At 36.0% G+C, this 18318-nt stretch overlaps 1 protein-coding gene across 1 annotated transcript in view; it reads right to left on the bottom strand.

Moving 5' to 3' along the window:
- The window catches only part of CSTF3 (cleavage stimulation factor subunit 3), a 69037-nt gene that overhangs the window by 2021 nt on the left and 48698 nt on the right, over positions 1-18318 (bottom strand). Inside the window, exons 4-20 of the mRNA XM_069554689.1 lie at positions 16582-16614; positions 15746-15843; positions 14781-14847; positions 14665-14699; positions 14455-14581; positions 12850-12927; positions 11215-11377; positions 8982-9091; positions 8492-8608; positions 8153-8227; positions 6646-6789; positions 6176-6278; positions 4838-4907; positions 3357-3552; positions 1146-1299; positions 335-429; positions 126-186 (exon numbers count right to left, since the gene is read on the bottom strand). Coding sequence (XP_069410790.1) covers positions 126-186; positions 335-429; positions 1146-1299; positions 3357-3552; positions 4838-4907; positions 6176-6278; positions 6646-6789; positions 8153-8227; positions 8492-8608; positions 8982-9091; positions 11215-11377; positions 12850-12927; positions 14455-14581; positions 14665-14699; positions 14781-14847; positions 15746-15843; positions 16582-16614 — 1726 coding nt within the window. The remainder of the gene's footprint in view (positions 1-125; positions 187-334; positions 430-1145; positions 1300-3356; positions 3553-4837; positions 4908-6175; positions 6279-6645; positions 6790-8152; positions 8228-8491; positions 8609-8981; positions 9092-11214; positions 11378-12849; positions 12928-14454; positions 14582-14664; positions 14700-14780; positions 14848-15745; positions 15844-16581; positions 16615-18318) is intronic.

Below are 18318 nucleotides of genomic sequence, written 5' to 3' on the forward strand. Positions count from 1 at the left end.
CCCTGCGAGGTGTCACTGCACTGCTGCAAGGTGGCTAGCTGGTTCTGGAAACTTCAGTGGCGATCTCTCCTGTCTTGGAGACAATAATGTGAATTCCACTCTAAAAATGGAGCCTCATCACTTACTATTTGGTATCTTGCATCTTCGGAAAATTTCCATTAGTTCATCCACTTGTACAAAAGGACCCTATTTTGACACAAAGAAAACTTAATCCCCAATAATCTGACGAGTTAAAATAGCCCCACTTTGTATTTCCCATGATAAAAGAGAAAAAGTACATAATTACTACATTTACCCGTAGAGCAAATATCTGTCATGAAAATGGTGAACAAACCTGGAAACAAATAGGAGGAGGGAGAAGTTTCATTAAAACAACTGCTGCAGGTGGCACTGGGAACACTCCACCAGGGACAGGGTGTAAGCCTGGAGCTGTAAGAGAAAGGAATATAGGAATGGGACGGAAGAAATGTCTATACATGTAATAACTAACATAAGTAATTTGTACATAAATTACTATGTACAAAAAGTCTTTGTTCTGGACATCTTAAAATGTTTTTAGTGTTTTACATGTTTGACCAAGCTCAAGTGGGTGAGACAGTGAACGCAGTCTCAACCTCATGGCCACGGAGGGGCAGAAAAGTAAACAAGTGGCTGTGCATAAGGTGACCCAGAACCTGAGTTAGTCAGTTTTTGTCAAAGATCATGTCTAAGCCTCACAAGTCATTTTTTCAGCAAGCCCATAAAGTCAGTTATACAGTAACATCTGTCATTGTAAGGGCCTTGTTCAAATAGAATTCAGAGACTACTACATATTAGTAAGTATAAACAATACCAAATATCACCAAAGTAAGTTTCCAGCTGTGCAGGTAACCTGTATGTAGTGGCATTTCAGAAAACTCTCTTACGTATCATTGCCAAATGCATTACTGCAATCTGGATCAGTGAAGTTTTTTGTTTAAGACATTTTAAACTCATCTTGATTCAAAGATTATAGCCAAATCACTTGTCATTATTGACCCTGAGTCTAATTATTAACCTATAATGGAAAGGTCACATTAATTTGCCCCCTCCAACCCCCACACACCTCTGGATTAAACCAACAAACAAACTGAGGTCTCAGTACTGGATCTAAAGTCATGGCTTACGTGCTAAATGTCGTGGCTGAAATGGAATCATCTGCTGAGTGTCTGGTTTAGGGTATTCTGGTTTTCTATCCACTTCATCTTTCAGAACAGGCACTATAGAAGGAGCTACAACTGGGTCTGGAATTATAGCTGCTAGCTTAGCACGGGAGACATCCTGAAAATGCAGAACAGAAGAATCCTAAACCTGAAAAAGGGACTTAAGAGTAGAACTGTGCAATTCTACACTCCTGAGGATACACTAAATAACTCGGTTAAAACCATAGCGAGAATGGAGAAAGAAAAGCAAGAACTTCCATGACAGTGAAGACTGACAAATGTAAAGAGTCATTAGACTCAGTGTCACCAGGTGGGACATTTGTAGGATCCTTTTGTAGGTAATACATACCGGGTAGATATATATACCTGGTAGGTAATAGATACCAGGTAGAGGTGGGGTAATTTGGAAGAAAATCTGCAGTTTTAGATATTTTCTGATATCTCCTTTCCACTAAAACTGAACATCATCCATCAAGTTCTCTAAGTGAAGAAGCTGATTAAGTAAGGTGCTCTTTCATGAAACCTAACAAAGCTTATCACTTAACGTTAGTTCATAAGATTTTGCTAATGAAATGAAAAATTATTCCCAACATACTGTTAGAGGGGAGAAGGAATGTTTGTTGAGTAACCACATTTGTCAATTTTTGCCGTTCATTCACTCTTTGAGGAGGTAGATAGGATCACCTCCATTTTACAGAAGGGACTAACGCTCAAAGAGGTTCTGCTATCTCCAAGGTTAAATGGCTAGGAGGCAGACAGAGGAGCTGAGAGCACGGGCCTCTCTGACCTCACCCATTCTGTCTTCTTCTCAGTGTCCCAGCAATGCCTGCCAGGGCTGAGGGCAACTCTGAGAGAGCCTCTTTTGCCAGCATCAAGGGATATAAGAGAATTTCATGTTCTCAAAACTTGCTCTTATGCAGTTGGTGGCAAATCTAAATGAGGACACCCACTGAGAATTGCTTTTATTCCTCTCTTTCCCACTCTCACTTATGTGCCACACACAAAAGCATAATGATCCTTCCCAAATACACAGAATATAAACAGAAATACAAGATGGAAAATTCATGAAGATATTTTCATTAACTTCCTTAATTTCCATTTTCAACTTGGCAAAGTTGAAACAGTCTAAAGATTCCACAAAACAGTCTTAAGAATGCCTTTGGCTTTTCATTAAGAATTTGTTAAACCAGGAGCAGAATCCCCTCATCCTTGAGCAGTAACCCTAGTTCAGAATAGGAATATGGGGCTGGCACACAACTGGAGCTTCCATTAATGAAAAGGTCTGAAGTTTCTTTTAATCTGGTTCAGACACAAGACCAGTGAGACTCAGGCTAAAAGAGGGCAGTGAGGAAATGAAGAATGATGGTGAGAACATCCTAGCTGGCTGGCTTAAGGAGACCAATCAATCCAGGACTCATGTGGATATCGCTTCCCCTTGGATTTTCATCTGGTCTTTGTTCACCTGACACAGAAAAACCAGGCAATGATAGAGCAATCGTTTTCTCACCAAGGGCTATTTCCAGGCTATTAATCTTTCCTTTTGGCCTGAATAAGTTCAGGTCCCAGATCTGTTTTCTTAATGGTGCAGAAGTCCAAATAGAGGAGTTCCATTCCTAGATAAGCTGTTGAGTTGACGAAAAAGTTTGTTCCAGTTTTGTTCCAGAAATGGAACGAAATTTTTGGCTGATGAAATAATTTCCTAAAGGCCTCCACTGAAGGAGCCCTGTTTCAAGATATAAACACTTCAAAGAAATTTATGGATTTACCAAGCTATAAAGTTTCTTCATTATATCTACAACATAAATATCAGGAATTACATTTGGTTTAAGATCTCCTGTCAAAACACACTCCTCAGTTTTAAGAACTGTTAGAGAAAAACTAACCTAAGTGACATTCAGATTTTCCACCTGCCCACAAAATGTAAGAAATAAGGCATTGACAATTTCAAGGAAAGAATAAAGTTTGTTAAATCTCATTTTAATTCTCATTTTGTTCATTACTGTTGATAATATTTCACAAACCCAAGGAAAATCCCTGAACTTTTTGTATTCTGCAAATCTATTCTAAAACTAGACTAATTTCAATTTCGGAATTTACTTTAAAATTTGTCCATGAACTATTCTAAAACATTGGGAAAGTAAAGACATCACACACATCGTGAGCCCAAGTACATACCTTGTACCCAAGTGCTTTTAGTTCACTTGCAGAGCAAGGATATAAATCCATGAACTTGTATCTGTCTACCAGTAAAGCTGTTTCTTTGCCTTCATACTCTTCTTTGAATGCTGTAAACCGTCTTTTCTCCACTTTGAGTATGCTAGCTAGATCACCAATATTACTTTCAAAAGCTAGAAATCGGGCCCAGATTTCTCTGTAAGAAAATAAATATAATCAATACTTCACTATCCTGGGTTTGGGACTTACAAAAATCTTCCAGTTCCTTCCCCTTCCTTCCCCTTTTTAAAATTATAAGAATCTATTTTTTTTTATTACAAAGATTTCTAAACTTCCAAACATAGAGTAGTATAATGAGTACCTATATTCCATTACCTAGATTCAGTCATCATTAATATTTTGCTACATTTGCTTCCCCATGTTTTCACTTAAGTATCTGAAAGTGAATTATAGTCATCATAACCTTTCACCCTAAATACTTTCATATTTAACGTGTTTTTGTTTTTTGTTTTTTTTGTTTTTTCTTATTTAGCCTACTTCCTATCATTTGTGGTCAATGAGACATTTATCCTAGAGACAGTAAACTAACTCTAGGTGGGGAAGAGTTGAAAAGGAACCTAGATTTCCAATTACTCCTGAATGATATGACTTCACCATTTTGTAGTGGTATGAATTAAAATGTAGAATACATTCTTTGTACAATGTATGAATAAAAATATATTTCAAAATCTAACATGATTGTTCTCTATTTTTTCCCATTAATAGGGATCACTGGGGACAAATTAGTGCCTCACCACTGTTCTAACAGCCAAAATTAATTCTCTGAGACTCTACTTAAAATGTCAGTAAGCACCTCTGTACTAAAGTAATACAGTGACTTCCTATTTTATGCTAGGTAGGGGACTATCACGAAACTTCTATACTGGGAGACATTATTGCTACTCAAGAAAGTAAGAATTGGGAAAGTCAGGAAACCTGCCCAAGGTATAGCTGACTGAGCTGGAATTTGAACCCAAGACTCCAAAGCCTTACTGCTCTCACTGTGCCACTGTACCATGTGTCCCTCTGGTATGACTGAGTCAAGACCATGAATCAGCGATGTAACCTGTCAAACAAACTTTCACTCTGTAAGAGTCTTTGCTCTTGAAAAAGAGATAACAAAAATTTCAGAACTCTGCCCTAATTTGTCCATATCAATTTGTAGGGATATAGAGAAAGATATATTAAAATATTTAATGACAAATTGTTAAGGCATCTCTCAAAATAATCCTAGTCAGTATGCAAAAAAATTTTTTTTAACAAATCTTAAAACAAGTATGAAAATATTGCAGGCAGCCATTTGTAAATGAAACTTAAAAAGAGAAGGGAAATTTCTACTGAAACTTAAGACTCACAACAAGCAAACATTCATACCAGCAACTACAGTTCAAGTATTAAAGCTGCCATTAGAACCTGACCAGGAAGTTTTCACAGTGGCTTACCCAGATTTCTCAGGAGGAAGGCTTCCAGATGTTAAAACTCGTTCAAACAAAACTCGAGTATTATTGTCCTCTAGGATATTAAAAAAAATTTTAAATATTTTTAAAAAATTTAGTTCTATAATTCAACAAAGCATTATCTCATTGAATCCTCACAAAAATCTTACGCAGAGGGGTCTAAGTATTATCACAACCAGTATTTATATACGAGGAAGTTTGAGGTTCAAAAAGATGAAGTGAACTGATTTGGCTCATTGTTAACTGAGTAATGGACCTGTAACTAGAAGCCAGACCATACTAAACAAAAGGTACTGAATAGGTGGATGGGGTGGTGGACACTGGGCTTCCCTGGTGGCTCAGCAATAAAGAATCCACCTGCAGTGCAGGAGATGTGGGTTCAGTCCCTGGGTTGGGAAGATTTCCTGGAGAAGGAAATGGCAACCCACTCCAGTATTCTTGCCTGGAGAATTCCATGAACGGAGGAGCCTGGCAGGCTACAGTCCATGGACTTACAAAAGAGTCAGACACGATGAGGTGACTAAACAACAACAAAGCTGACATCAGATTCCAGCCTCAATTTTACAGTAAAAAATATTATACATACTAGTAACTATTCTAAAAAATGAAGCAAAAGAATATAAAACTGGTGAGGAACATTCACTTCATACAAGAAATTTCTTTTTAATTAAATGCTCCACTGACTCACTTTCTGGAGTTAAGTCCTCTTCCAGAGAGTAGAATCACTAAGTTGAAATACAAAGTCATGTTTTTAAGTTTTATTCTTTTCTACTATTTAGGCAGACAGAATATTATTTTTTCTAAAATATCATTAAAATCATTAATATACACCTGTGATATCTAAGTTTACATCTAATTATTTACATGACACATAATTTTTTATATTTCTTTCTTAAATCAGTTTTTATACCAGATCATTTTTAGTCAAGAAATTACATATCCTGGATTGTGGTGTGGTTAAGTTGACTAAATGAGATATATACATACATATACGAATTCTCTAGCCTTGTGCCTGGTGTAAGGTAGGAACACAATAAAGGATTGCCATTATTATTATTACAACAAAATAAAAAAATAAAGATAAAGATGCTCATAAACATAATGTTTCTTTTTGAAATCTTTTCCCCAGTAGCCTCAAAGGATTTTACTTGGGCATCTTTGAGTTTTCGTGGCTTGAGATTTGTGGCTTCATTCTCTACTACTGTTGGGACTGTGCTGCAGAATTAAAGATCATTCTGCAGAGGGAAAAATTCCAGGAACATAATATCAAAGAATGACACTGATGGTTTAATATTAACCAATACAGATCTAGACTCTACTTACCATTGAGGTGAGAAAGATAGTCAATATAGGCCAGGACATATTCTGGAATGTCTCCATATTTCTTTAGCCCCAGCTCAAAAATCTTAAAGGCAACAGATTTGTCCTAGAAGTAAAGAAAGCAAAGTACTGATTTCCATCAGATAAGATACTCAAAGAATATTAAAACTACATTTAAATATGACTAAGTACATTAAGAATTACAATGGATATTAAAATCATGTAAAAACTGCAGCACTAAATACCATTCAGGGGATTTAGATTCAGAAACATGGAGTTTAATAAGGTATAAATTAGCAGGCAGAGGGGATATGAATGATGCTCCATGTAATTTTACATAGATACACTTAGGTCTCCTTTATGATACAGACGAATTAAAGTTTAATGACAGAAACTAGGATTGCCTTTCTTTTAATTAATTTATCTCAGATAAAGGAAATTATTCTATCTTTATATTTTATTACAGGACTTACCTTACTACAGTAATATTCCATGAGTGCTGCAGTAACATAGACATGGTGGCGGGTTCTGGTATCTTCTCTTGCTTTTTTAAATATCATTCTTCCAGATTTGATCCCTTCAGCTCTTCTTGCAAATTTCATATATTGGATATATACCTATGTAAAAGAAGTATTTGTTTTCTATAGGTTAGATAGAATGTGATGCCTGTGGCACCTAATACAGGCTCACCATACTTCTATACTAACATGTTTTGCTGTATAAGAAAGCAATTTGAATACCTGAGAAATTGAAAAGTGTCAATAACTTTATAGATATTGCACTATTTAAATCCATAAGCAATTTTTTTCTGATATTAAAGATGCATGCAAATTAATTTTTAAAAATTGAGATATAACTCACATAGCACAAAATTCACCCTTTAAATGTATAATTCTGTGATTTTTTAGTGTATTCCCAAGGTTTTATAATCATTACAATCATCTAATTCCAAACATGCTAATTAAACCTTAAGAAGGAATAAAAGTGAGAATACTAGAAAATACTAAAATTTCTTGATTTATTGCTTTAAAAACCCACTACTCTATTTTCTAAAGAACATATAATGTAACTTCATTGATAAACGGAATCATTTTATACTTTGCACTAACAGAGTACTTAACACATAATGAGTATGCAATATTTATTCGATGAACAAAGGTCTCTGGACTACACACAGGGTGACTATTGAGTAGGCTCCTGATTGGCCCAGTTTTGATGATGCCAAACCTCGCTGCCCAGATGAATGAACTCTGAGTTACTTGAGGAATGAAATTTAATTTATTTGTCATTATACTGCTGGAATCTAGCACAGTGCATAGCACAGATGCAGGCTGCTAAACGAATTTTAAAAAGATGACTAAATGCAAGCAGTGGAACCCCAAGGTAAACAAACAAAAAAAGAATAGATCTGGAGTTGACTTTAGGCAGAGGGTCTAGAGCCCCATGCATTGGCCTGTCCACTTCTCCCACTGAAAGAGTTCCACTGTACTTTTGCAAAAATAGTGGCTTTGAAAACCACTATTACAGAGTAGACTTCAGGATAAAGTGAGTTCCTGTCCAACTGCTTCCTAGAATGTTGGTTTCTCTTGCCTCTATTTACTTAAAAAAAAAAATTTATTAAGCAACAATTACATAGCATTCAAACTATGCTCACGAGGAAGGTGTTAGAAAAAGCCCCACTGTAGCTGTTTCATACTTCTGTACTTAAAAAAAGAAAAATAGGGCAATACCTCAGTCATTGTCAGGGACTGGGAGACAGGGAAGGGTTGACTATAAGGGGGTCACATGAGGGAATTTCTGTGGGGTGATTTAAGTGTTTTATATTTTAATTGTGATGGTTGTCCCATGACTATGTTATTAGTCAAGATTCATAGAACTAACAATTCAACAAAAACAGTAAATTTACTTTATATAGATTAAAAAAACTTTTCTATAAAAGCAGACTGCAAAGGTGGGAAAGAGATTTATAAAGTTACTTACCAAGGTGGGATCAATATCCTCAATTGCCAGAAGTCTGTTATATATACTGTGAACTTTCTCATACTTCATGCGACTCTAAGATGGTAGAGAAGAAGTGGATATAAATATATACTCATAAACAAGCAGGATTTGAGCTCTGAGGAATCCAGAGGCTGCATCCCACAAAGGCACCTGCTTTGAGCATAAATATATAATGAGCAAAGGACTAATAACTGTTCAGTTTGCATTATCTCTGTCTTCAAAAAGCAATATGCCTGGTGAAGAAGCAGCTAGGAAAAAAAACTCAGTGCTGCAATTAAAAAATCCAATTATAAGAAAGTTCTCAATATTTTAACTTACCTCTTCATAATCTGCATATGCAAAATAAAGAAGCATATTCTTCTTTAATAAAGTGCTTATGGCTCTTTCATATATATTAGCAGCTTCATCACTAAATAATTTGGCATTATTCATATCCTAGGAGAGAAAAAAGAAAGCTCACTTACAGTAAGTTTAATGTAGCTGAAAGAGAATAAAACACAGACTCATCATATGTATATACCTATGGACATACATGCATTTCTGGATTCTTAAAAAAATTCCTAAGACTTCTTCCATTATTTCAACATAAAAAAGAATTATGTAAGTACTCTAAGTGATTCATTACTTTAATACATTAAAGAAGAGCCACCATGTTTTAATTCTAAAGTAGTCTAATCACATAAGAGGGTCACTAAAGTTTTCAATTCTTACACATTATTACCAAATTTCAGTGTTATACTTTTAATAAATTATTGCTATATCGAAACCATGAAAAGACCAAAAAGAGGGAAAAAAAAAGAATACTCACCCCCTTCTCTGCTAACAGTTTACTTGATTGCTCAAGATATTGGGCAGCTTCATACCAAATATCAGGGTGATGGCCCAGTACCAGCAGGCACTGTTCATAAGCAAACATAACTAAGAGAAGACATTTGCAACATTTAATTAGAATAAACATTATTTATAAAACTATCCAGATAAGTATCACAACTAAATTTTTAGGCCAAGACAGGGCCCTCAATAATGAATGATAATTAGAAATAAAAAACTTTAGTGATTATTATCATCCACCCAAACCCATTCATTTATCATTTATTAAATTAATATTTATTGAGTACCAACTATATGCTGCTGCTGCTGCTAAGTCACTTCAGTCGTGTCTGACTCTGCATGACCCCATAGACAGCAGCCCACCAGGCTCCCCCGTCCCTGGGATTCTCCAGGCAAGAGTACTGGAGTGGGGTGCCATTTCCTTCTCCAAAGCATGAAAGTGAAAAGTGAAAGTGAAGTCGCTCAGTCGTGTCCGACCCTCAGCGATCCCATGGACTGCAGCCTACCAGGCTCCTCCATCCATGGGATTTTCCAGGCAAGAGTACTGGAGTGGGGTGCCATTGCCTTCTCCAAACTATATGCTAAGGAATGTGAAAGACACTGTGAATATACCAGTGACTAAGACTTCCTATATTCAAGAAGTCTGCAATATTTTGGGAAGATTGATATTAAGAAAACAATTGTGAAAATAAGCATGATGAGAAAGTACAGTGTACTCTTAACTTACAGCAGCAGGACTTCACATAGTTTAGAGACTCAAGAAAGGCTTCACTAAGGAACTGACATCTAAGTGAAACCTGAAGAAGGGACAGAATTTGGTCAGATGAGAGTGTAAGTGTAAGTAGAGGCAGGAAGGACAGGAGTAGATACAAAAATGGTGCAGGCAAAGGAAATAGTACTTGCTCGGCTAAGAGAACAAGGCAAGATTAAGGAGTCTTTTTAAATTCCAAAGTCTAGTGCTAGCAGTGGCAGAGTAGTCTCTATAAGACTAACTTGTGGGGAAAAAAAAAATCATCAACTGAACAATACAAAAGGCAACAATTTGAAGGCACCAGAGAATGACCAAAAGAAAAACCAGAGAGGCCTGAGCTCTAAAAACTGGAATTTTAAAAAATTGTAGACATGTATTTAATATGCTATTCCCCTCAAATACACAGCCCTGTGTGTGTTGTTCTGGGATAGCTAGAACTCAAGTCAAATGCTGAAGTTTTATCAGCTTGAGGTAAGTGACATGGAGTTTTGGGTTAGAAGAACAACCAGAAATTAAGGAGAGAAATCCCCCAAAAGAGAATCACAGAAGGTGGAGGCTGAAAATCTGGACATAAATGCCCTCAAAATTTTAACTGACTCTAAAATAGACATCCACAGGAAAAAATACAAAGAGCCAGAGCAGAAAGAAGAGCTGAAAGAGCTGGAGTGATATCTCATCAGCTGCCCATTCACTGTAATGGAGACCATGTTTGGATTTTGACTCCCATCAGGTTAAGGGATTCTGAGTAAACACCTTGAACTTTCCATTGTCTTAAGAGTAAAGACTATATCCCAGGACTAAGATTTACTGTGAGATAAAGGCCACTAACACAGGCTCATCCTAACACCGTAAAGCCAAGCCTCCACAAAGTCGAGAAGATCTGCCAGTAATCTAACTCCCTGCTAAAATAAAACCCAACATTCTTCAGAGGAAGATAATAGAATCTAGTCTTTACTATGTATCATTTACACAGCTGTACAATATCCAGAAATTTTTTTTTAAATGTCCAGACTTCTGACAAAAAAAAAAAAAAGTGACCTATAGTCAAGAAGAAAAGAAATCAACTCCTCAATGGCACAGATGTTGGAATTAGCAGACAAAAGTTTTATAACTATTTTAAATATATTCAAGGATAAAAAGAGAAAGATGGTAATGGCCATGGAATCTCAACAGAAAAAGGAAAACTGTAATACATATAAAAATTCCTAGAATGGAAATTTATGGAACTGGAAAGTAGAATATTTGAAATGAAGAATTCACCAGATGGGCTCACCAGCATACTGTACATGATAAAATAAAGGCCAGTGAACATGGAGACATCTATAGAAATTACTGAGTCTGAGAAACATAAGAGGAAAAAAGCCTGGAGATTAAAAAACCAGCCTAGGTAACCTATAGGATAATATCAAGTGGCCTAACATACATGTAATTGGAGTCTCACGAGAGCTAATCTTGTTACCTCTTTTAGTTATCAGGGTCTGATCTTCTGTACGAAGAGGGTTGCTCTTTTCCCACTGTATGTACTTCTTCCACATATCCACCTGCTGAGCTTCTTGAGGAGTATTCTGAGGAGGCACTGAGGGAGCATTGCGGTCCAAACCTTTCATTACTGTCTCATATTCCTAGACAATAAGCATTTAGAATTCTGTGGTAAGCTGAAGAATAACTAATATATGGAATGGAGTTGATCAGTTTGGAATATTTTGTTCAAAATGCCTTTCACCCCCCAAATACTACTTTGTTCACAGTTCAGTTCAGTTTAGTCGCTCAGTCGTGGCCGACTCTTTGCAACCCCATGAACTGCAGCATGCCAGGTCTCCCTGTCCATCACCAACTCCTGGAGTTCACCCAAACTCATGTGCATTGAGTCGGTGATGCCATCAAGCCATCTCATCCTCTGTCGTCCCCTTCTCCTGCTCCCAATCCCTCCCAGCATCAGTCTTTTCCAATGAGTCAACTCTTCACATGAGGTGGCCAAAGTACTGGAGTTTCAGCTTCAGCATCAGTCCTTCCAAAGAACATCCAGGACTGATCTCCTTCAGAATGGACTGGTTGGATCTCCCTGCAGTCCAAGGGACTCTCAAGAGTCTTCTCCAACACCACAGTTCAAAAGCATCAATTCTTCGGCGCTCAGCTTTCTTCACAGTCTGACTTTCACATCCATATGTGACCGCTGGAAAAACCATAGCCTTGACTAGATGGACCTTTGTTGGCAAAGTAATGTCTCTGCTTTTCAATATGCTATCTAGGTTGGTCATGACTTTCCTTCCAAGGAGTAAGCGTCTTTTAATATCACGGCTGCAATCACCATCTGCAGTGATTTTGGAGCCCCCCAAAATAAAGTCTGACACTGTTCCCACTGTTTCCCCATCTATTTCCCATGAAGTGATGGGACCAGATGCCATGATCTTAGTTACTACTTTGTTAATATAACCTAAAAACTATTTAAGAGCAGGGAGAAAGATAAAAGATTAATCACCTAATAACAGGTTCCCAGGACAAGGTGAAGAGAACAGCCCTGGGCCCTCTCTGTAGGTGATACAGAAAGTCATTCTCAAGACAGAGAGATTGACAGATCAACATGACTGATGATCTGGTGGCATCATTATTGCCATCTCTGAGAAACTTTCTTTTAAAACTTCAATAGTTCATAGTATTAGGCTATTTTCCCTAACTTCTAACAGTTTCACTGAGCGGAAAGGAATGTACACAAGACAAAACTCTGTCCATGAGAGCAATGTCATTAGACCAGAGAGTAGTACAGTATTCAGATATGTATGAGCAGATAGGAGGGATGGATAACAACTACTTGATTAATTCTATGTAGAACTTTGTCTCTACAACCTGTTTCTCTGTTTTAAAAAATAATTTCTTCCAAACTTGATTTATTCTATTTTATCCCTTCACAAGTCCGTTAAGAGGTATTTCACTTTAAATATCAAATACATCATCTGTTCAGACAATGTAATTAACTGTTATTAGTTAAGATTGCTGATGATTAAACATATTGAGTAATACCAGATGGGAAAAGTCCCTGTGTAAATAACATACTCATAACAAACATTATAGTAAGCAGCCTGATGGAATTCCATACCTTTGCTACCCGCCTAGCATTCATGTAATCTCTACTCCGATCTTCAATCATTTTTTTAGCTAAATGAATATTGATACCCTAAGAGAAAAAAAAGAAAATGTACATTATTTTAAAATTAACTATATGTTAATATTAGGATAATACAGTTTATTCATTTGCTAAATAACTTTCAATTATTTATTTTGAGAGGTTTTTTGGTTAGTAAAATAAAGGTTTGATCACTTTATATGCTTAAGAAAACAAGGAGGACCTGCCTATATGTTATGAGATGGCAGTAAGCTTCAAAGATAGGGAATGATTTGGAAAGGGTCAATTATTTCACATAAAATTTTACTAATAAAGAATGATGTAATGTACAGATTCAGCTGGGTGAATAGCCATGGCTTAGTTCTAAAAGCCTTTTTCTAACTAGGTCTGCACAATTTCATTCATGCCTAGTAGTTCTCAAAGAGTAGTCCAAAGATTCCTGTTCCTCAAGACCCTTTCAGAGGGTCCGTAAGATCAAAACAATTTTCATATGTCACTGAGACATGATTTGCCCCTCTCACAAATATACAGGAGTTTTTCAGAAGTTATATGACATTCAATATGATACCAGATAGAATGTAGAAGCAGAAATGAAAATCTGTCCTCTACTAAGCTAGATACCAGAGATTTGCAAAAATATGAAATAAGGCCCCTTTTCTCACTGAGTTTTTTTCTTATTTTGGGAAATACAGTTTAACACTATTTATGTTAAACATGTAAGGAGTCTATAACTATAAACTTTAAATGAATTAATAAATATCTTGAAATTTTCTCAGTTTTAATTCCAACATAAGTATTCACAGGTAAAAGCCACATTGAATTTAAAAGTTCTTTGGGGGCTTCCTAGGTGGCTCAATAGTGAAGAACCTGCCTCACAATGGAGACGCTGGTTTGATTCCTGATCTGGGAAGATCCCACATTCCTCAAAGCAATTAAACCCCTGCACTACAACTATTAACGCTGTGCTCCAGAGCTGGGGAGCTACAACTTCTGAGCCCACCTGCCCTTGAGCCTGCACTCTGCCACAAGAGAAGTCACTGCAGTGAGAAGCCTGAGCATAGCCTCTGCTCGCTGCAACTAGAGAAAAGCCTGTGCAGTAACAAAGACACAGCACAGCCAAAAATAAATAAATAAAATACTAATAAATCACTTGCTTATGAAACAAAGATGTTGGACCACAGTCCCACATCTCGCAACTGCAAGGCAATAATCACATCACTGTAACTAGGTGAAAGAGGTGCATTGCAACTCATCACGACGACTAGAAAAGTAACTAAAAAGGAACCCTTTCGTAAGAGTCAGTGGCAACATGTATGTGTATGACTGTGTGGATATAGTTTAGCACTGAATAAAAATAATTTCGTAAGGATTATAATTCTCCTACAGTATTCTCTAAAAAATAACAGTAATATGAGATTCTCAAAACATTAGGAATGGTCCTTTCATTACAATCAACATGAAAACAAACGTATGCAGCACTGATACCCAGATACCTAATATTAGAAAGGCTACAAACCCACAACGCATGAAAACTAAAATCACTTTGTCATAATAATAAACTACTCTGTCCTAATTTACCTCTTCATACTTGTTATAGTCTCTCCACAGTTGTTCAATGTTGATCATTGGATTAACACAACCTCGTTGATAAACTCTTCGAACAGCTGTTATTCTCTGATTTTCTGCATAAGATCCAACAGCTTCCCTGGTATTGGATGAGAAATGCCATCAATTATATTATAGCTAAATCTGTGTTCACACAGAAAATAAAGCTATGTAAATACTTACACGCCTTTTAAGAAGTTGATGTAATCCACCCAAATCTAAGAAATAAAAGAAAATGTTAGTATTTTTCTTAGTAGTTTCAAATTTATTGTGTATGTATTAGAAAATTTTAACTCTACCTGGTAAGACATAATTTCCATTCCAATTTTATCCAGTGCAAAGTCATATGCTTGAGCCATCTTTTCTCTGAAATAAATGTGAAAGATACTTTTTAGAAAAACTATTAAAATGTATCTATAACTAAAACATAATCATAACTTCCATTCATAGGATCAGAACAACATTTAAATCTTTTATAAAAACAAAATGTAATGACATCTTTGCATGTGTTTAGCTTGTTAATGTCATTAATTTATATACTTTGTTTCTTTTACCTACTACTTGTAAGCTTATCAAAGATAGGGGCCATGTTTTATATAATTTTATAACCTTCAAACTGACTAATCTTATATGTAGAAGATTCAAATGGGGAAATATCTGATTCATTGATTAAGAAGGTAAGTTATGGCTGAAGATCTATTAGCTCTGAAATAAAATTTAGGGAGAAAGAACTTGTTCAATATAAGACTAACAATAGGAAAGAAAAGAAAACAAAGAATTCTGAGAAATAATTTGCCTATTTGTTACATACAAAAAGAGCATTTGAGAAGGTCCATTATTTATATTCAACAAAGATAGATAGGTGAGGGTACATCCTAGTGGGGAGGTCAATTACACAACAATACCATGGTCAAAGGTGCCTTCGAATAGTTAAAAAGCACATTACAAATGGAACCTGCCAAGAGTGGTGCCAGGACAATAAGATGCCTTTTATTAAGTTAACAAGCCTGTGAACAAAGTGATCTGGAGCTGCAAAAGTACAGTGTTTCAATACAGAAGAGGGGCTTGGATGATTCAACTCTCCAGAATAAATCTAATGCCAGTGATTTTCTTTAAAGCGGTTTTCCCCATGTTTTACTAACTTCTCAGAGAATCCTGATTTTTCAAATCTTTAAATTTCTTCATCCTCTGGAGTTAAGAGTTGCGAGAGGAGATGAATAAATTAGGACATGACTTGCATTCTTAAGATCCTGATTTAACTTACTTGTAACTTGGTAGTTTACCCTTGGTTTCTCGGACATATGAAAGATAACACTTCCATAAATCAATGTGCAAAACCTTCATAAGGCATCTCTGAAATAGCTGTAAATACAGTAAAATATGAGAATTGACAGTTAAATAGATTTCCCATGTACCCAGCTGAAACGAAACATTAAAGAAACAAATTCAACTCCTCTGTCCATGGGATTTTCCAGGCAATAGTACTGGAGTGGATTGCCATTTCCTTCTCCAGGGGATGTTCCCGACCCAGGGATCGAACCCGGGTCTCCTGCATTGTAGACAGGCGCTTTACCATCTGAGCTATCAGGGAAGTCCTTTCATGAATTTAACTTCTTACAAATAAATGACAAATAACAACTCCGTCTAGTTTGTTTACATAATCAAAATCATTCTCATAATTTTGGTCAGGAGAATATAATTACTTTCTTTTCCAAAATTTTATTATGAACATTTTCAAGCACATGAATAAGTACAATGAACTCCTATATAATCACTTTGTTGTTATGTCGCTAAGTCAAGTCCAGCTCCATGGACTGTAGCCTGCCAGGCTCCTCTGTTCATGGGATTTCCCAAGCAAGATTACTGGAGTGGGTTGCCACTTCCTTCTCCAGGGGATCATCCGGAAACAGGGACTGAACTCGCATCTCTTCCATCTCCTGCATTGGCAGGCAGATTCTTTTCCACTGAGCCACCTAGGAAGCTCATATAATCACTAGCTAGATTCAGTAATTATTAACATTTTACTGTATTCGCCTCACAAATGTTAAGTCCTAAATTGAACTTCAGCATAAAATTCAAAGTGTATTTAAGAGGACTCACCTTTTCTACCTTGTCATAATTTTTAGCTTTAATCTGCAGAGAAACAGAAGAAAAAAAAATAGAATTAACACTATTTTTAGAGTATTAAAACACTATCTGAGTGTTTTGATTACACTTGTAAATTCATTTCTATACTTTCCTATTAATTCTGCCTATCAAAAATAACAAATAATAGAAGTCTGAATCCAACATGGATAACATGCATTGTAAATATGCCTTACATAAATTTTTATATGTAAAAAATATTATACATTCAATATGTTGAAATTTTGCAAACTAAAAATTTTGTAAAACAGTCACAAGATGAATAAAGAAATACAAACAAGACATATTTGAATAGAGCTTTGAATAGATCTATTAAAGACAAAACTTTACTTTCCCTGAAGAACTACTACTAAAACAGCCTGAGTAGGGTAGCAAAAAAGATTTGCTAATTTTGACCACACAAATTTTAATCACTCAGTCAACCTGCTATACTAGGGATATCACAGTGAACAAAACATGCATAGTCTGTCTCTGTCCTCAGAGAGCTTACAATTTTACAGGGGAAACAAGTGCCAAGGTGAGGGAACTACAGGGTGCTATGGGAGCATTTAAGAAGAGAATAAAACTCAGGCTTAGGGGACTGCAAAAGATTGTCTAGAAGAAGTTAAGATGTTAGGAATGAGGTGTCAGGTCAGAATGGCTATCTCAAAAAGTCTACAAATAATAAATGCTGGAGGGCATACGGAGAAAAGGGAAACCTCCTACACTGTTGGTGGGAATGTAAATTGGTGCAGCTACTATGCAGAACAGTATGGAGGTCCCTTAAAAAACTAAAAATAGAGCTACCATATGATCTAGCAATCATAATCTTGGGCATATATTTGGAAAAAATGAAACTCTAATTTGAAAAGATGCATACACACTAATGTTCACAGCAGCACTATTAACAACAGCCAAGATATGAAAGCAACCCAAGTGCCTATCAACAAATAACTGGCTTAAGAAGATGTGGTGTGTGTGTGTACACACACACACATATATGTGTACACACACAATGGAATATTACTTAGGCATGAAATAGAATGCAATATGGCCATTTGCAGCAATGTGGATAGACCTAGAGAATATTATACTAAGTGAAGTAAGTCAGAAAAGGTGAATATTATGTCACTGATATGTAGCATCTAAAAAATAATACAAATGAATCTATACACAAAACAGAAATAGACTCAGAGACATAGAAAATAAACTTTTACCAATGGGGAAAGGGAAGAGAAGATGAATAAATTAGGAGTATGGGATCAACAAATGACTATACATAAAACAGATAAGCAACAGGGGTTTACTGTATAGCACAGGGAACGATACTCAACATCTTATAATCTAATACGGAAAATAATCTGAAATATATGCTTACACATACAACTGAATCACATTGCTATGTAGTTGAAACTAACACAAAACTGTAAATCAATTATACTTTAATTAAAAAAGAAGAATGAGTTGTTAGACTGATAAAGGGAAGATTTATTCCAGATAGGAGTGACATGTGTGAAGACAAGGGTTAAATACTATTAGATTTCCCTTTGAATATTTTCATTAGATGATAGGTGGGGTTAGTTGTTCAATTGTGATATATCAGCAAATCTTTCTATCAGCCTGATACGTGAATAATTTGGTTAGTGAAATTGGCTTGTGGTCCTTTCCAATTAGTAGTATGTATAAAATTTCCCACAGCTTTCTAGCTTAAGG

The sequence above is a fragment of the Ovis canadensis genome, chromosome 15, assembly GCF_042477335.2.
Source record: "Ovis canadensis isolate MfBH-ARS-UI-01 breed Bighorn chromosome 15, ARS-UI_OviCan_v2, whole genome shotgun sequence".
Classification (NCBI taxonomy): Eukaryota; Metazoa; Chordata; class Mammalia; order Artiodactyla; family Bovidae; genus Ovis; species Ovis canadensis.